We start from the raw sequence: 20,458 nt of genomic DNA on the forward strand, positions 1-20,458 counted from the left end.
GGGTATTTTGGAGATTCAGAATTTAAGGGTTGCTATGGAATCAGGGATTGGTGAGATTGGAAACGGCCTCCGGTAACCTCACTCACCCAACGCAAGCTGCGTTTCACGTCAGTTTTCTGTGAGGCTGTGGTGTAACTCCGGTCGAACCAGCCCATTCCAAGCATGGCTCTCCCACACTTAGATTGGGGAAATCCGGCACCACTCATGGTAACAGTAATCTAGACACACGGCAGTGTGTCCGCCAAGTTCGAGCAAAAAAACCGATACACCGGCCGTGGGTTATATTACACGAACCATTTCGGGCCAAGTTCGACCCACCTATAACTCAAAATCTATTTTATCTACGCATATGAAATTTCTAGTATCCGAGATCTACTTACTTATCTAAAATACAAAATTTCATTAATGTACCTATTGTAGGTCTTGAGATATTGACGTCAGAAAATCGCTATTTTTACTATACACTCACTGACTGACTCACTCACTCATCAAAAACCTAGACCACTTCCAATGGTCGTATTGACTTGAAATTTGGCATGGAGGTAGGTCTTTAGGTCAAGGTAAAGGAAAAAATCTGAAAATGTCCAAGTGTGAGTCGGTTTTAAAAATAATGAAGGTGTAAATTCATACCCCTAAGGAACTAAAACAAAAAAAATATCTATATCTTCCAATGGTCGTACCGACCTAAAATTCGTTACGAAGGTTTGTATTTAGTCAAAGTAAAGTAAAATAAGAAAAAAAGAAAATAAACCTTACAAAAATAAATGAAATCCCACCCAAAACATAAATGTGAAAGGCTGCCAAGTTCGATAATATTGGAATGCTTCGCCTATAAAAGAAGTGAGATCTAAATAAGTACCAAGTTCCATACACAGACCTCATTTAAAAATGATATAACTTGGCAAGTTTTAATAGAAAATTATATACTTGACTCATTGCGTTTAGTAGGTTTATAACAAAGTGTGTGAAAACTTGCCAACTTGTTATATCATTTTTAACTGAGGTCTGTGTATGGAACTTGGTACTTATTTAGATCTCACTTCTTTTATAGGCGAAGCATTCCAATATTATCGAACTTGGCAGCCTTTCACATTTATGTTTTGGGTGGGATACTATTTACTTACTGGGAATTTCCGAAAATCAATGATCTTAATAAGTAACGCATTGCTGAACTCTGGAATCTACCCCGAGAACCTCGAAAGAAGAGAAAGAAAGAGAGAGAGAGAGAGTGAGAGATAGAGAGAGAGTGAGAGAGAGAGAAACAGATAAGTAGAAAATAAAACTCAAAAAGTATGGATAATCATATATTTTCTTAAAATATAAACATTTTAAAATTGAAAATAACATATTCTTTTTATCTTACACGATACATTTAATGTTTTACAAAGACTTTGGTTAAAGCGAATAGTTTTAGTACAAGACGGGACCACATATATTTTTTTAAAAGACGCTACTGCGGCAATCAAGTATCCTCACCATCTGAGGGCTTAGTATGAGTTTATTTACTGACAATCGGTGAAGGGAAACATGTAAGGAAACCTGGACTTATAATTTCTAATTATATGTAAGTTTTAAATCGTCAACCCGCATTGAGCAAGCGTGGTGATTGATAGTCAAACCTTCTCCGTGTGAAAATTGGCCTTTGGTCAGCAGTGGCTACTTATAGGCTGTTGTTTTCTTGAAGATTAAGCAGTGGTTTGTATTAAAAGAGAGCGCGTTCGGCGCTCTGGATGGCCGGCTCTAAAAAACCAACCAATCAGCGTCGAACGCTCTCGTTTCGATTACTTTAAACATATAGCAAACTCGTACTAAGGGTATTGATTGGCCATAACTCATACTACGTACAATTATGTTACGACTTTACGTGTCCCACAATAATTTTGTCTTGCACATAAAACATCGCTCTAAAATATTACTTTAATAAAATATTTTTTTGATTGCATAGCCAAAACAAGTGAACTTTACTAAACTTAAACTTTACAGAGCATGATTTACATATAATATAGTAATAAATTTAAATACACAGTCGACTCTAGTTACTTCGAAACTGGGTGGACTCGCAACTATGAATATGGTAGATGACTATTTTTTTTTAATGTCCGTCTTGTAGATTATTTTAAAATATTAGATACGTATTTATTAATTTCTCACGGAAACCAATACTTTCGAAGATATATTGATTTGAAATATCGCGTGACGTCATTTCTATGTACATTTTGTACGTAGAAATGACGTATTTGCTCCCACTCCTAAACTTTGATTCGTTTTATCGAAGTATCTTATATGACAAAATAAAAAATAAGTGTCTAATATTTTTTCATTACCTAACTGACGGACTAAATAGATTTTTAATTTATATACCCCGTCATCATCCCTATTGCTAAGTGTATAAAAATGTATTGATTTAGTTCGAAATATATAGAGACTTATTAGGGACATTGGGATAATGTCAAATTATAGAGAGTTTCGACTTATCAAAGGTTTAAATTAACGAGAGTCGACTGTATAAGAAAGAAACAATAATGACAAAATAAATCAGTACCATCCTTTTTTCTATAATAACATTATTATCATAATTACAATATACCTTAATCTTTACAATATATAAGACTTTAATTTATTTAATGAAAAGTATTTATTAAGAATTTCTCTTAAAGTAAAAGACAGATAGGGCTTTATTTAGTTATTTTAGAGATTGACGTGTAAAAGAGTTACAATGTAACCTATTTGCAAAAATAAATATCATTTATTCATTTTGCTAGAAATTTCGGAAACTGAAAAAATGTATCGTCACGTCTTTTTTATCACTGAAGGGATAGGCATAGGTGCACATTACGGCACGTAATGCCGCTATACAATGTACACTAACGTTTCATTATTCATTTATCTTATAAGTCCCATGTAATAGGGGGTGAGTTCATTACCATATACTGGGTATAATTCCAGACTCCGTGCTACTACTGAGAAATTTTCGAAATTCCGATAAAAGCCCAGTAATTGCCCGGGAATCGAAGTCGAGATCCCTTGCCCCGGCAGTCGCACTTGTGACCAACAAGGCAGACTAAAAAATCTAATAATACTTTACTCTACCCGGTAACCAAAACTGAGACATCTGGCTCACCTATCATGCTTATGACAACTAAATTAAAAAAGTAAGAAATTATTAAAGCATTTCATTAAATAAATTAAAATCCCATTATTATTTAACCTCTTGTCTGCCGATATTATATAGGTGACTGGTAATTAGTGAACGGTATTTAAACACGTGATTGTACTCATGATTACAAACAACTTTCCCAAAGAAACTTTTTACGTATACTCATTAGTTTTATTTTTATCACAATAAGGAAACAAAATTTGTTTAGCACGCGCGCGTAAAGTTTCGATGATGCGCGCTCGGACGCCTCGCTGCTAACAGCTGATCATGCGAAAGCACGTGCAGTGCTAATGAATTTTTGTTGTTTGTTTATTGTGATAAAAATAAAACTAATGAGCATACAAAAAAGTTTCTTTGGGAAAGTTGTTTGTAATCATGAGTACAATCACGTGTTTAAATATCGTTCACTAATTACCAGTCACCCTATATGAGACACAATAACACACATTGTGTCTCGCTAGATCTACGTTCCGACATAGCACGGGTTAAGTTATATTTTATCTATGACTAAGAGGCAATACCTCTGCTTACACGCCTAAAAGCCGGTCAAGCGTGAACCGAATTTTGGCACCGTACCGATATCAAGATAAAAAAATGTAGTACGGAACTCCAAAATTAAAGACAAGAAATTTTAAATAGAAAAAGCATTAAAACATATAACAATTTAAAAAAAAAACACTTGGTCCGCATTTTTATTATAACTTTCGTGAGACATAGTAAACTAATTATTATGTTATCGACTTACTCACGTAACTGTTTGACGAGGAACTCGACTAATTCAAAATCTGGGTCAGCCTACAATGTTGCGGGTCTGGAGTGTGATACAGTGAGCGCAGTATGTAACACCGTTTTTGCGTGAACCGGGATTCGAACCCGACACCTACGTAGCCGCCGAAAAGTGGGTGTGATACCAGACAGAACGCAAAACTCGAGTCGCCAGTAGCAGCGCGACAGTCACCGCGTCGTGTGTCGCGGAATGCTGCTCATGAATATGAGCCTCTAGCATGGCTTGAAACTAGTCGAGTTCCTCGTCAAACAGTTACGTGAGTAAGCCGATAGCATAATAATTAACTTGGTCCGCAGTTAAATACGAAAAAAAAAAACATAACGCCTAATTTTATTCATGTGATAGGTAGAACAGTATAATTACAGCATCACGCCTTATAATCCCCAAAGGGGTAGGCAGAGGTGCACACATACAATGTTACACAGACTTTTCATCAGTTATGTTATAAGTCCCATGTAATAGGGGCTGACGGCCACACTCAGAGTCATTTAATGCTTACTTAAACTATTCCTTAGTAACGATTTTGTATGGAAAACAATTGATAAGGACTGGGTTAAGTAACCATTAAATGACTCTGAGTGCGCGAGTTAGTCTTTTAATTTTGATATTTAATGAGTTGACGCTTGGCCACTATCTCGCCTGGCGGTAAGTGATGATGCGGCCTACGATGGAGCACGTCTGCCCATAAGCAAGTCTATTGCTATCACATAAAAATACACTCTATACAAACAGACTCAAATTAAAGATTTTAAAAGCCCTACATAGTACATGGCTGAAAATCAAACCTGGATCTTTATGTTCAAAGTCTAGCTCTAACAGTAATAATGTTTTTTACAACATATTGCACCATTCTTTTAAAAAAGGAGCTAAAATCAAACTGAATTATTGTATTTCATATATTTCCATTACTAAAAACATTTCATATTTCAATTCTAAGTCAAAATAACAAAGAAACTATATCTTTATATATATAATTCTTCTGTAAGTGTGTATGTCACTGAACTTCTCTTAAACGACTGGACCGATTTTGATGAAATTTTTTGTGTGTGTTCAAGGGGATCTGAGAATGGTTTAGATTCACAATTTTGTCCTCTGGACAATGTTTTTTTAATTAATCAGACGTGTAGACAGGACAACGTCTGTCGGGTCCGCTAGTAGATATATAAACCATATTTAAAAAATATCGATCAGCCGAAATGTATGTATGTAGGTAAACGCAGAACTCCTAAACGACTGCACCGAATTGGATAATTTCTTTTTCTATCGTATTCCTTATATATATGAAAGAAAAATACGAAAAGAAACTCCATTATACATTGGGGAGAGCAGCCATATGGCTCTAGATAGACGGATTGCATTTTAACTGCAATCCAACTGCAAATTGCATTCAAGGGCAGTTTGAATGCAATTGACACGACTGCAATGGTACTGCAAGCCAACCGTGCAGCCTAGCATTATGTGAACTGCACACCGACTGCAATTCAACTGCAATCGGACTGCACGTTTGATTTGCAGTTCTATTGCAGTCGTGTCAACTGCATTCAAACTGCAATTTAAAGTGTCTTCTTTTAATTTAGCTTTTAATCAATTTATTGTTGTCTTCTTTTTAAATGTTTGTTGTAAAGTAATGGCCTGAAACACAGGTTTGTTACAAGCCTAGATCAGGCAGGTCGCTATATTATAGTTAGAATTAAGTTGTACCTCACATGAAATTAATGTAAATCTTTAGTTGTATAATTTATTGAATAAATTATAAAAAAAATAATAATAAAAATAAAATTTGCAATTGAAATGCAGTCCGCCTGTCTAGAGACTAACATGTAAATTATAATATTTAATGATATTTATATGTAATAATAATTAGATTACATGGTTATGTATAATTACTGGCATTCCTTCAACACCTGTAGTGACTTCCTGAATAGCTCCTGCTGGGAGCGCGCGTGTTTGATCTCCAACTCTGCTAGGTCTAGGAGGCTGGAATGAGAAAATAGAGATACAATATGGTAACTGGTAATTAGTGAACGATATTTAAACACGTGATTGTACTTGTGGCGACACTCTGACAAGTAACAAGTGACAGATGACAGAAGTCGCACATAGACTATCGACGAGCAAATCAACGGATGACGTCACAAATATCCTGCATCGCACATACGAAGTTTACATGCGAAATAACACGGATAGAAAATCCCAACGAACAACAGTTGGGCAGAAAGCCCGCCAGGCTGATCACCTCGCCTGGTCGGAGGATCCTCCTTTTCTTAGGGAACTTTACTGTCTGTTCCCTAAATACTCATGATTACAAACAACTTTCCCGAAGAAACTTTTTTGTTTCATTAGTTTTATTTTTATCACACTAACAAAACAACACAATTTCGCGCGCATAAAGTTCCAAAATACCTACTAGTCTTCCGACAACGCGACGCCTCGCTGCTAACAGCTGATCATGCTAAAGCATGTGCGCGCGACACTTTGTTGTTTTGTTATTGTGATCAAAATAAAACTAATGAGTATACAAAAAAGTTTCTTCGGGAAAGTTTTTTGTAATCATGAGTACAATCACGTGTTTAAATATCGTTCACTAATTACCAGTCACCCTAAAAAACAACACACTTTATATCAGGGTTTGGAAATATCTGATATTTATTATAATTATCCAACTGCACAGTTGGTGCGGTGGCTGGCCAACTGGCTGCCGGTCATCGTGTAGCGGGTTCAATTCCCCCACGGAGCAACTCTTTGTGTGATCCACAAATTGTTGTTTCGGGTCTGGGTTTATGAAACGTTGCCCCACACTAGAATTTTTTCCTGTGTCGTGTGTACGTTTACAAACATGCAAAATTCACATACACATGACACCCAGACTCGAAACAGCAATTTGTGGATCGCACGTTTGTAATGGCCCAATTATAATACAAAAGCCAAACTCATTACCTTCCTTTATTACAACAATCAGTTAAAAACTCACCTCTTCTTAAACGCGGCGACTCTTCGAGTGCGGAAGTCTATGAGCTCCTCCCGCGCACGCGCAGACAGCTGCTCGAATTTGGCGCAAGCGTCCGCTTGGGCTTGTTCCGCCTGATTTAACGAGAAAATTATGTAATACTATACTATAAAACCAGGCTCTATTTTAAAAGAAAACTAACTTTCCGCCCGCGGCTTCCTACGTGCCTATTTAAGGGGGTGGGGGGGGGGAGATTTCCAAAAAAAAAAATATGCACGTTATTTCACTTGGTCACAAGTAGTCCACATACTAATTTTAAACTTTCTATTTCTATATCGAAAATAGCGGAATGATCAATACAAACTTCCACCCCTCATTTTAGTAAAGTGAGGGGGTTTAGAAAGTGACAGAAAGTAGCATTTGTCACTCTCCAGTCCCCCAACTAACTCCACAAGAAAAATTATGTCATAACCTCACTCCGTTGCAACGTGAACATTGACGAACAAACTTTCTTCCGTGGTACGAAATATCTTCACTATTTTAATCTTCAAAAACAACACTACCTCCCATTAAAGCCGTGGCAGTTACTTTTAGAACACCTTATATATTAAAATACCTATAATATTACCTTTATCTACTGTAATTATAAACAACACAAACTACATACAATCATGCACACACATACATACATACAAAGAACATTAAAAAATAACAAATATGGTGTGTTACTGAAACACTATAGACTAGATAAACTTTCTACAATGATGGGAATCTAACTAGAATCTCACGGGAATAAGCACTACAAATTATTATAATATTCATTCAGATATTACAGGATCGGGACACATCGGAATTCAGCGGGAATCAAGGGAATATGACGGGAATCACGGAAATACGATGGGGATCACGAGCATTCGACAGGGATCAAGGGAATATGACGGGAATTTAACAGGGAATCACGGAAATATGGTGGGAATCACGGAAATATGGTGGGAATCACGGAAATATGGTGGGAATCATGGACATTTGACAGGGATCAAGGGAATATGACGGGAATTTAACAGGGAATCACGGAAACATGGTGGGAATCACGGAAATATGGTGGAAATCACGGAAATATGGTGGGAATCACGGAAATATGGTGGGAATCACGGAAATATGGTGGGAATCACGGAAATATGGTGGGAATCACGGAAATATTGTGGGAATCACGGAAATATGGTGGGAATCACGAGCATTCGACAGGGATCAAGGGAATATGATGGAAATCACGGGCATTCGACGGAGATCAAGGGAATATGACGGGAAATTTAACGGGATTCAAAGGGATCTCAGAAAATTGTGGTTTAACTAGCATATTAAAATCATTAAAATTACAGATACGAGATGTGTAGTAAAGTGCAAACTAATGATTACCTCCTGAACTTCCAAAGGCTGCGTTTTACATAAAAATGGTACATGTCAAACATTTGTGGTACGTTGGGCACATGTTGGGATGTTGGTGGCCAATATTTGAAGTTAAAAGTTAATTTGAAAGTTATGAAACAACGAAAGACAGATTAAAAACAACCTCATCATACCCACATTAATTTTATAAGTATGTTTATTCTACATGTCTAACGTCACGTCTTTTATCGCCGAAGGGGTAGGCAGAGGCGCACATTACGGTTCGTAATGCCGCTATACAATTTACATCCACTTTTCACCATTTGTGTTAGAAGTCCCAAGTAATAGGGGGCGAGCCTATTGCCATATACTGGGTACACTTTCGAACTCCGTGCTTCTCAGAAATTTTCAAAAAACCGAAATACTTATAAAAAGCCTAGTAATACTTTGCCCGACCCGGAAGTCGAAGCCGAGACCACTTGCCCGGCAGTCGCACTTGCGACTATTCGACCAATGAGGCAGTCGTAATTGTGTTTGGAAAATCATTTAGGTTAAATTTTGTTTATATAAATTGCTTATCATTTATTTTAACAATTAAATGGAAAACAAAAGATTCAACGTCTCAACATGTACCCAGCAAAAAACAACACAGTGTCAACGAAATAGAGTCACAATTTCAACGCCACGAGTGCTCAAACAATATCTATTAATTAGATGTAATCCTACTTCATACTTCGTAAAACAAACCTTAAACCGTTATGAAAGAGTAAAGAACATCGGGCATTTTTGTATGGGACACTTACCTACGGCGAACAAAAATAAAATTAGGTACGGTGGATAGGCAATTAAATCTAGTTCACAATGGTATAGTTCCCATATCTGTGGGTCGTGGCAATAAGGAGAAATTGGACATTTAAAAAATATTTATAAATGTTTTTGGGCAATAATTGAAGAGGAAAAAGGGAATCAAAAATAATTAAAACAACATATTTTTCTCTTAACTTTTGGCGAAGGACTGCGATGATGATGACGAAGGACTGCGATGTAGTAAGATAAGCTAGCTACCTGCGCGAGCGCAACATAATACCAGTTTTAGGACTATGGGCGAGAGTGAGAACGAAACATGCACATCAACTTGACGGATTTAGTCTGATTGGGTTTACAAAAATACCACGGAGTGATATTTTAACTTACTGAGCGGTCGTTTAGTAATTAGGAAAAATAGTCAACTTAAAATATCATTTTCATTTTACTAATTATTTCCATTTTCCCATTATTGTGAATCAAAATAACTACACAATATTAAATATGATTGCAAACACTTTCATTTAAAAATGTTTTGGTTTATGTTCGCGACTTTTAAAAAATCGGGTAAAAAACGCCCGATGTCCTTTTCGTTAAGCAACAATATTTTTAATTTCATCATTCATTAGTTAACACAAAATCAACTTTAAAACTTTAAAGTTAAGGTTCAAAATCGATTAGTTTTGCAAAATGTCGACATTCATGTGTCATAAGACTTTCTCGTCATTAGTCAATACAAAATCAACTTTAATACTTTAAAGTTAAGGTTCAAAATCTAGTTTTGCATTAAAATATATAATAAATTTTTTCTCTCGTCATTGGTTAATACATATTCAACTTTAATACGTTAATGTTAAGGTTGAAAATCGGTTGGTTTTGCATTAAAATATATAAAGTCGTGTAGGTATACTTACAGCATGTACATCCTTATTCTTAGCTCTGGCTTTCTCCAGATTCCTATTGGCTGCTTCGTAAGCAGCTAGACATCTGGAAATAACATCACTACTGTTACTGAAGGTATATAGGGTGACTGGTAATTTTTTTTTTTTTTTTTATTTATTTCTTTCACATATTACATTACACATATAACTTAAACTAGGCACACAATTAGACCTCTGGGGTCTGTCTCAGCATGCCATGGCCAGCGATTGGATCAACGCGCTCATTACAGTTATGCATTGATTAGGTCAATGAAGTAATCTTTCAGTTTACGTTTTAGATTTTTACTGTTTAGTGAGTCTCTAAAGTCAACAATTAGTGAACGATATTTAAACACGTGATTGTACTCATGATTACAAACAACTTTCCCAAAGAAACTTTTTTTGTATACTCATTAGTTTTATTTTTATCACAAAAAACAAAAAAAAATCGCGCGCACTTGCTTTCGAATGATCAGCTGTTAGCAGCTAAAGATACTAGGCTTCTGATAACGCGGCTTTTCACCATTTGTGTTATAAGTCCCATGTAATAGTGGGTGAGCCTATTGCCATATACTGGGCATAGTTCCAGGCTCCGTGCTACCACTGAGAAATTTTCGAAAATCCGAAAAAAAAGTCCAATAATACTTTGCCCGACCCAGGAATCGAACCCAAGGACCGCATTAACGACCACTCGATCAACGAGGCGGTCTACTTATAAAAATGTTTATAATTTCAGGGTTTAGGATCCAGTGCATCTGCCACCTGCATCATACCTGAGTCTCCGGACGAGCACCGCCTTGGCAGCGTGAGCGTCTCTCATGTAGTACCGGAGGGTGTCTGCCAGCTTCAGATCCTGGTCTGATGCCATGCGACCCTCGATTTTCTGTAGAGAACAGCATAATACAAATTGTATTTGTGAATAGTCATTGAAGTATCCATGTATTAACACGGATGATGGCTGGGTCAAAAATAATTATTACAACTTTTAAATACAATAAAATATTTTAAAAAAATCACACTCTCATTCATAAATTTGATGAACTACTTAATTTTTTATTTTTTCTAGCTATATTTCTAGAAATTAATCTAAAAGTTCATAGGAAATATCGTTTTTGACGTTTCGAAAAAAAGTATTGAATTTGACTAGTAGGAAACTAGCCTATTATATTTCTTTTTTAAATCATTTATTCATTTTTAAATCAAAGTTTACATATTTAACTTTTACATCAAAAATCGCCAAACTGTATTACAGTTTGTGAATAGTGTTTTTGAATAGTTATTGAAATGTCCATGAATAGTTTGAATAGTTATTGAAATATCCATGTATTAATTGGGTAATACAGCGACATCATAGCGCTTCTATCCTCATGGATATAAAACTTTATGTACCTTGAAACTAATAAAATAACGTTGCCCCACACTACGGGAATTAAATTCTACACGTTGTACGGCAATCGATTGCCTAGCCACCGCGGCAACTGTAGTGGTCTGGACAACTGGTTTGGGTGTCATGTGTATGTGAAATTGTATGATTGTAAACACACCCGCGATACAGGAGAAAATCCTAGTGTGGGGCAAAGTATTAAAAAAATTACTTACCCTACACTTGTCGAATGTCTCCGCAGCCCTGGTGAGGAACCTCTCGGTGGGAGGCTGTTCCCTCGTCGCCAGCTGAGTGATGCAGGAGGACAGTCTGATGTGGGCGTCTGCCACCTCTGGTGATTAAATGGTGAAATAATCTTACTTTTGTATAAGAGAGCCAATGGATCATTTGATGGTAAATAAACAACACAAGTGCGATTCTGGACATGGGGGGATTAGAAAATTTGGCGAAGAGGGATGGGGAATGAGATTTAGGGGATGTGGAATGTGATATAGGGAAAGGGATGGAGTATGGGGGATAGTGAAGGGGAAGGTAATGGGATATGGGGGATGGCAGTTGGAGAATGGAAGATGCCAGATGGAGAATGAAAGATTGGACAGGGGGGGGGGGCGAATGGGACAAAACAAAACCAAAATAATCTCTAGTTAACCCAAAATGAGCGTTATTCCCCACCAAATAAGTTTCACTATCCTAAATCAATAATAAAGCATACCTTTATGCTTGGTAGTCATCCGGTCCACCTTTGCCACAGCTTCCTTGAGATGTGAATAATACTCCTGAAGGAATGTGGTCTCTTGTTCGAAGAAATCGTTGACGTCTCGCACCGTGGCGCCGAGGTAGATCTCATCTGTTGTCGTCGTCATTGAACGCATCTGTGGATGTTAATTATGTTAGGTTAAAGGGAACGGAAATATAGATAAGTAAGATTATATCTATAAAGATACAGGGTATAAACCCTGTTTATTCCGGCCTCATCTAGCTATTTGAAATATTGACGTGTAAAAGTGTTATTTTATAATCTATTTACAGAAATAAATATCATTTACCACGCCTACCCTGCTTATCACTCTCCCCACCTTTCTATCTCTATCTCTCTCTTCTCCCCTCTCACAATCCAACCTCCCCCTTTCTCATTCCCTACCCCTCTGTCTCTGTCCTCCCCTCTCCCTCTACGACCTATCTCTTTCTCTCTCCGTATCGGACCTTTCTCTCTCTCTCCTTCTGCAACCTATCTGTCTCTATCTTTTCTGGAGAGAGGATCTATCTCTCCTCTTCTCCCCCCCTTTTTCAGGCTTCGCCCACGAAAATATGTTTTTTCGAGTACATAATTGATATAATAAACGACGATATTTACAACAAAAAAAAGCAATCATGAAAAGCTACATCACTATAGCAACTATAATCCAGAAGGGGTAGGCAGAGATGCATTTATACAATGTATACCCACATTTCACCAGTTATGTCAATAAGTCCCATGTAATAGGGGGTGAGTCTATTGCCATATACTGGGCACAATCCCAGACTGCTTTTTTATGGTATAAGCTGGTAATACGGATCACCTGATGGTAAGCAATCGCTGCCGCCCATGGACACCCGAAACACTAGAAGCGTTACAAGTGCGTTGCCGGCCTTTTGGGTGTGAAATTTAAAGGTTGTTAAGGAATCAGAAACGTATTAGGAAGGGGGGTAATTAAGCCTCCGGTAACCTCACTCACACAACGAAACACATCGCAAGCGTTGTTTCACGTCGGTTTTCTGTGAGGCCGTGGTATCACTCCGGTCGAGCCGACCTATTCGTGCCGAAGCATGGCTCTTAACACTTTAAAGCCGCGTTTACAAACATACACAAACACAATTTTTCACCATGACAAGTTATATAATATTTACCACATCCGCCTGTTTCGGTTTTTTCGGAATCGGATCGGAATTTCGGAACAAATTGGTTAGAAAGAAAGAAGTCTGTTTGGTCTGCTCATAGACATGCTTGCTGAACGATTTTGACTCTCCACTGCCAAAACCGAAATTCTAAACAAACAAATATTATGGTAAATTAAATGGTGACCGACCAAGGGATCTTTAGGTTCGAATATTGGATGAGGATAAATAATTACTGAGATATTTTTACAACTCCAATAGAAGAAGGTTCTCTGTAGGTATGTATATTTGGCTACGATTATTTCACGATTGACTGAACCGATTTTGACGCAGTTTTTAGCATATTATTTTTCAGACTTAGGAGAAGGTTTTAGGGATATTTACTTGGCTTATCAATTGGTGGCGGTAAAGAACATTGAAGGCGTTTCCCTTTGTATAAAAAATAGTTATTCATAGTCCAAATTGGCCTCTATGTATGTATGTTTATTGGCAATTATCTCACGATTGGCTGGACTGATTTTGATGTGGTTTTCATGGTGGTGAAAAGTGGTACATTGTAGAGTGGCAGTGCTGTAATGTGCACATCTGCCTACGTCTTCAGGGATAAAAGCCTTAACAATAGCTAGGTATAGTTTAAAACTGACATAAATAAGCTTACCAATCCACCAATGAGATCCATCTTCCCTCTCGGTTTGGCACAGAGATCTTGCTCATACTCCAGGAACACTCGAAGATGGGAGTCGTTCCTGAACACTGGGTGCGCGGCCAGGCGCTGCAGGAACACCTCGTGCATCGCCACCGTCTTCTTGAAGGTTGCTAGGTATTCACTGTAAGGTAAACATATTTTAAGTTAGGTGTGCAGGGGAATTTCGACCCACAGATGGGGCCCAGATGACCGATCCGGAGCTGCGGACAACGTAAAAAGTTACCGGGGCTTCAGCTCAAAGCGAAGCAAAGAACGGGAGTGACAGGTCCTCTCGCCTCACCCAAGATAGGAGAAGCCATTGGATGATTTTCCCCTCTCAAAAAAGGGGGATTTTCGACTCTAGATCTTTTTGCTTTAGAAATGGCGATCACATGTATCTACAATTATTATTCCAGTGGCAAAAAAAAGAGCCAGCTGACCACCCAGGAGATAAGAGAGGTCTTTGGATGATTTTCACACCTCAAAAAAAAAATCACACTTACTCCTCCAATTCCTCCTTCATCTTAAGGAACTCCTCCCTAGTGAGTGCTCCCTCCCCCTCGCCGAGACGCTGTAGCTTCTCGCGAGATGCGTCGAAGTCTGGCCTAGGGGGCGCTGGTGGGATCTGGTAACAAAACGTAAGTTATTTATCATCAATACGTTTTTAATCTACAAACAATAAATATTTTTCATGTTATACACCGGTAAACGTGCAAATGGTACGACGCGACGTATGGATCACCTGATGGTAAGCAAACGCCGCTTTCTATGAGGTTGTGGTATCACTCCGGTTGAGCCGAAGCAAGGCAAGCATGTTCGTGTCGAAGCAAGGCTCTCCCACACTGCACATCTTTTTTTGTCAAGTTTGTTTAGAGATAGTTAAAAGGCTGAAGAGTGATGTAGGATACTTTTTGACTCTCAGAGAAGACGGTGGCACAGTGGTGACGTGCTGCCGTGCAGCTTGCACAGCGAGGCTCATGGGAGGCACTCGGCTCCCTAGACATGTGCCGTAACTGGCGTTGCACCATGGGGCTCCGGAGCAGGTCTATTAAGAGGACCCGGTGCCCCTTACAGGTGTTGAGGGTGGCCACCGGGGTGGTTTTAGTGAGGTAAAAGTCCCACACTCCCTAGTCTTTTATCCCCAAAAAGCTAGCCCTTTGAAGGTTTACCACCGTCATAAAAAAAGTCTACTTTTTGACCACAATATGATCTGTAAGTATGGAAGAGCCATGCTTCGGCATGAATGGGCCGGCTCGACCGGAGTGATACCACGGCCTCACAGAAAACCAACGTGAAACAACGCTTGCGTTGTGTGAGTGAGGTTACCGGAGGCCCAATTCCCCCATAGTGTCCATGGGTGGCGGCGATTGCTTACCATAAGGTGATACGTCTGTTCGTTTACTCAGCGTATTCCATAAAAACAGGCATTTATTTATAATTTAACAACAATACTATACTATATTGTTGTTAAATTATAAATAAATGCCTAAATTTCTGGTAACAGTAGTAAGTTGTAATAATTATCTATACTAATATATAAAGCTGTAGAGTGTTTGTTTATTTGTTTGTTTGTTTGAACGCGCCAATCTCCAGAACTACCTGTCCGATTTTGATAATTCTTTTTGTGTTGGATAGTCAATTTATCGAGGAAGGTATAGGCTATAAAACATGACGCTATGACCAATAAGAGCCGAGCAGAGCAGGTGGAACCGCGCGGAAGTAGCTAGTAAGAAACAATACTCACAATGTACCCGGCATACTCCTCGTTCTCCTCGTATCTGTCGTGCAGCCACACAAACTCCTCGTGCTGCCGCACCACTATAAACTCCGACTTCTGGAACTCCGGCAGGGTGGTCTTCGTGTGGACCGTGAACTTCACTTTCTCCTTCTCGCTTAGAGCGTCTGATATGTCCACCTGTGGGGATGAGGTTTAATATATTATGGTGATTAATGTTTTTTTTTTTTGTAGTTTTTTTGGCATTATGGGTGTCCATTGGCAGTGTTGATTGCTTGACACCATCAGGTGATATTGTCTTTTTCTTTATCTTTTATCTACTATTCCACTAAAACTGTATTTTTTTATGGAACACGCTGAGTAAACGAACAGACGTATCACCTTATGGTAAGCAATCGCCGCCACCCATGGACACGATGGGGGAATTGGGCATCCGGTAACCTCACTCACACAACGCAAACATTGTTTCACGTTGGTTTTCTGTGAGGCCGTGGTTTAACTCCGGTCGAGCCGGCCCATTCGTGCCGAAGCATGGCTCTTCCATACTTAAGTATAGTAAAGAAATGTAGTAATGAGGTGTATTTTTCACAACATTCATAAATCACTTATTTACTTCCATACTTAAGTGGCCATAGATAGGGCAGAATGGAGAAGATTGGCTGATGCAAATTATTACTGGGCTCTTTTCGGCTTTTCGAAAATTTCTCAGTAGTAGCACGGAGTCTGGAATTGTGCCCACTATATGGCAATAGGCTCACCCTCTATTACATGGGACTTATAACACAAATCATGGGCGTAACCGGGTTTTGGGGGTTCAACCCCCCCCCCCCCGAAAAATGCGTACCTAGACATTACAGAGCGTTATTTTTCTAGTTAGCATAGTACATCCCCTGTTTGGCAAAGGTCTCTATGACTACCTATGAATCTGTTTATTACATATTACATAAATTGTTTTTTTTTGGTCATGTATGAAGGTTTTTTTTCACACATTTAATGGGTCGACTTTCTTGAACCCCTCCCGATACTAAAACCTGGCTACGCCTATGACACAAATGGAGAAAAGATGGGTGTACATCGTATAGCAGCATTACATGCCATACTATGCACCTATGCCTACCCTTTGGGGATAAAAGGCTTTAACTTTTTGTAATTTCTCTTACCAGCAAGCTATTATCAGCCAAGCTGACGTTTTCATTAGGTTTCTTCTTCTCCAGCTTAGGATCTATGGAGCCAGGGGTCTGGGCAGCCGGCGCTGACAGGGGATCATGGTTGGTTTCTTCCACACAGTCCTGGAAAACCAGAAACAATTGAATATTAGCTTACAGACATATTTTATTTGTCGTGCACTATGGCTGAGCAACTGACTATCATGCAACATGTAGCAGGTTCGACCTCGCACAGAGCAAATCTTTGAGTGATTCACAAATTGTTGCTTCAGGTCTGGGTGTTATGTGCATGTGAACTTGTATGTTTGTAAACGCAAACAAAATACTAGTGTGGGGCAACTTTTAAAAACACATAGAAAAGATATGTTCTATTCCATACATTTCAGGAAAAGCACCTAGCTTTATTGATAGATAGATGAACTTATCAAAGCCTTTAGACCTCTTTAGCGTAAAATAGGAAAAATTCATCACACAAACATACAGTTCAGTCTGTATGTCTATTGTCTATCTGATGGTAAGTCTGTGGATTGCTGATATCACCAGGGAAGTCACAGTCAAGTTCGAGCCTTTTTGTGCCCTTGACATGTTAAGCATTGTCGAAAATATAATTAACTAGCAAACCTGGTGAACTCCGTGTCACCAACAATGACCTTGAGGGTGGAGAAGTTGGAGTCGCGCCACAACACGAACTTCAAGTCGTTCATGGTGCGAGTTCCAACTCATCACTTCGAGACCTTCCTCAAGGAAGAGTTTTGGCCGAAGGGTGTCGTCTATCGGAGATTCCGAGGAAGGCTACGCGACACCACGCAGCGTAACACGACGCCGACCATTCGTGTGCATTAGTTTTTAAGTTATTTTTTATATAAAATATGTATTAGTATATAGTTCAATTGTATGTAATATCTATGTATAGTATTTTTCTATGGGCCTTAGATGCCTGAATCAAATAAATAAATAATAAAAAATAATAATAATAATGATTTTCCCTGTTTTCCTGCTTTTTAATAGATTTTTTCCTGAATTTTCTTTGCCCTTAACCTCACGAAGCATGAGACCTTTCCCATGAATGCAAAACCGTGGATGTTATTTAGTGCATTCTGGAGTTATAGTGTCAGGAAGGAAAACCTGACTTATTTTTATATTATAGAAGATAAAAAACAGAGTACATGGATCAATTAACATACTTAAATGCTTTGGTTTTGATATGGAAACCACATTGATATAAAATAAGAGTTAAATTCTTCCTCTTTGATTCGAGTGCTACTGTACCTAGTAAAACAGGAATTTCATTAATTTTACAAAAGTTTTATTATAACTCATTAGTTTTCTTTTGATATTTATTTAAAATTCTCTACATACAAAATAAAATAATATTTAAAAATATAAAAATAGGAGCCGACCAGTAGCGGGAGCATGGTCCAAGCCACCGGTGGTTAGGGCTCCAGAGACAGAAATCTCCTCACAATACGTGCCGTTTCGAGGAGTACTGCCTTCTGCATCAGGCCCTTGATCCATCCGCCCAACCCCAGCCTCCTAAGGTGGTTGTCGAGGCTGTTGGGTATTAATCCTTTGGCCGACACGACTATCGGCACAACGATAGCCGAATCCACATGTCGACAACCTCGTGAGCCAAGTCAAAATATTTTATTTGTTTATCTTTTTCAGCTTTCACAAGGTTCTCGTCATGAGGAATGGTGATATTGATTATCGTGCGAAGCGCTTGTCGGACTATCACCACTATATCAGGTTTATTGGCTACAATAGTCCTGTCAGTGATGATAGATTGATCCCAGTACAACGTGATATGGCCATTTTCGAGAACTGGATCGGGCACATAATTGTAGTATGGAACCTCAAACTCAACAAGTTGGTAGTGCAAAGCAAGTTGCTGGTGGATAATCTTGGCCACCTGATTATGTCTATGCAAATATTCACCATTAGCCAAACGACCACAACCAGAAATTATATGTCTTATGGTTTCACCAGGACTATGACATGCCCGACATTTGTTAACGGTCCCATCCTTTTATTATAACTTTTTTTATTTGTTTAACATTCTCTAGATTTACATTTTTAAATACTACACATATAAAATAAAATAATATTTAAAAATATAAAAATAGGAGCCGACCAGTAGCGGGAGCATGGTCCAAGCCACCGGTGGTTAGGGCTCCAGAGACAGAAACCTCCTCACAATACGTGCCGTTTCGAGGAGTACTGCCTTCTGCATCAGGCCCTTGATCCATCCGCCCAACCCCAGCCTCCTAAGGTGGTTGTCGAGGCTGTTGGGTATTAATCCATTGGCCGACACAACTATCGGCACAATGATAGCCGAATCCACATTTCAAATGCCGACAACCTCGTGAGCCAAGTCAAAATATTTTATTTGTTTATCTTTTTCAGCTTTCACGAGGTTCTCGTCATGAGGAATGGTGATATCGACTATCATCGCGCGGCGCGCTTGTCGGTCTATCACCACTATATCAGGTTTATTGGCTACAATAGTCCTGTCAGTGATGATAGATTGATCCCAGTACAACGTGATATGGCCGTTTTCGAGAACTGGATCGGGCACATACTTGTAGTATGGAACCTCAAACTCAACAAGTTGGTACTGCAAAGCAAGTTGCTGGTGAATAATCTTGGCCACCTGATTATGTCTATGCAAATATTCACCATTAGCCAAACGACCACAACCAGAAATTATATGTCTTATGGTTTCACCAGGACTATGACATCCTTTTAATAAACTTATTATTATTGCTGGGAACATTTTTTTTTAATATTCTAAGAACTTGGCTAACAAATGTTCTAATTTCAAATTACTTATTACTCTTATAAGCAACGAGGCTGATTGCCTATAGAATAATTCCAATAAGAAAGTTTCAAAAACATGAACTACTCATATAGAACAACCAACAAACTAATTAACGGATTTATCCTTCACACAATTATGAAAATTAAGCTACGTGAAAGATTCAATTATCACGGGCACAAAACATCAATAAAAACAAGGTCGCGTCTCCTATCAGAACGAAAAAAAAAACAAAAAGCATAGGTCCACGTCACACAGCCAATTAGCGAAAAACAAAACGAAATTAAACATCTCTTACAGAGAAATACACCACATAGTCTTTATCTTGAAGTAACTGAGTCATAACCTTTAGATATCAGACGAAATTAACAAATAATACACCAATTTTTGAACACGGAGACGCCCCCCGGCAAAGTGCGAAAAACATATAAATTACCTGAAAATATTAGTGTTATTGCAGGAAAACTTACCATCATTTTGAATAACAAGCTAGCAGCTAGTGGCTGGATATAAATAAATTGAATTTATTTCCTTTCTTCCTTAAAATCAACAATCAATTCGAGCTACAAGTTTCCAATACAATTTGACACAACAGGAAATTCAATGATGATTGTCAAAATTGATCCTGTCAATACGAGACTGACAGTTTTGAGTTTGTGTTATCTTTGACAGTTAAATATAGTGTTGCCAAGTATTTATAATACTATAAAACGGTAATATTTCCAGAAATTCATATCGGAACGTCATATCTCTGAATTTGTTCTGATGTTCTGGTTATAAAGCAGACCAAATAAAAT

At 38.3% G+C, this 20,458-nt stretch overlaps 1 protein-coding gene across 5 annotated transcripts; it reads right to left on the reverse strand.

Annotated features, from left to right (window-relative positions):
* Nucleotides 1-1,291: 1,291 nt before the first annotated feature.
* On the reverse strand, nucleotides 1,292-20,300 carry LOC118280197 (sorting nexin-6). Of its 5 annotated transcripts, none has more exons than XM_050702062.1 (13): nucleotides 20,132-20,300; nucleotides 16,841-16,969; nucleotides 15,690-15,860; nucleotides 14,449-14,570; nucleotides 13,919-14,087; nucleotides 13,273-13,410; nucleotides 12,098-12,257; nucleotides 11,601-11,716; nucleotides 10,775-10,884; nucleotides 9,996-10,068; nucleotides 8,308-8,325; nucleotides 6,916-7,025; nucleotides 1,292-5,921 (listed from the first exon to the last, which is right to left on the reverse strand). In XM_050702062.1, the coding sequence occupies exons 1-13, from the start codon at nucleotides 20,135-20,137 to the stop codon at nucleotides 5,828-5,830; spliced, it is 1,416 nt and encodes a 471-aa protein (XP_050558019.1). In that variant the 5' UTR covers nucleotides 20,138-20,300; the 3' UTR covers nucleotides 1,292-5,827. The 5 variants fall into 5 exon arrangements, with proteins under 5 accessions (XP_050558019.1, XP_050558017.1, XP_050558018.1 ...); XM_050702060.1 differs by lacking the exon at nucleotides 20,132-20,300 and adding an exon at nucleotides 19,960-20,068; XM_050702061.1 differs by lacking the exons at nucleotides 8,308-8,325; nucleotides 20,132-20,300 and adding an exon at nucleotides 19,960-20,064.
* Nucleotides 20,301-20,458: the final 158 nt, after the last annotated feature.

This window comes from Spodoptera frugiperda, chromosome 21 (genome assembly GCF_023101765.2).
Source record: "Spodoptera frugiperda isolate SF20-4 chromosome 21, AGI-APGP_CSIRO_Sfru_2.0, whole genome shotgun sequence".
Lineage (NCBI taxonomy): Eukaryota > Metazoa > Arthropoda > Insecta > Lepidoptera > Noctuidae > Spodoptera > Spodoptera frugiperda.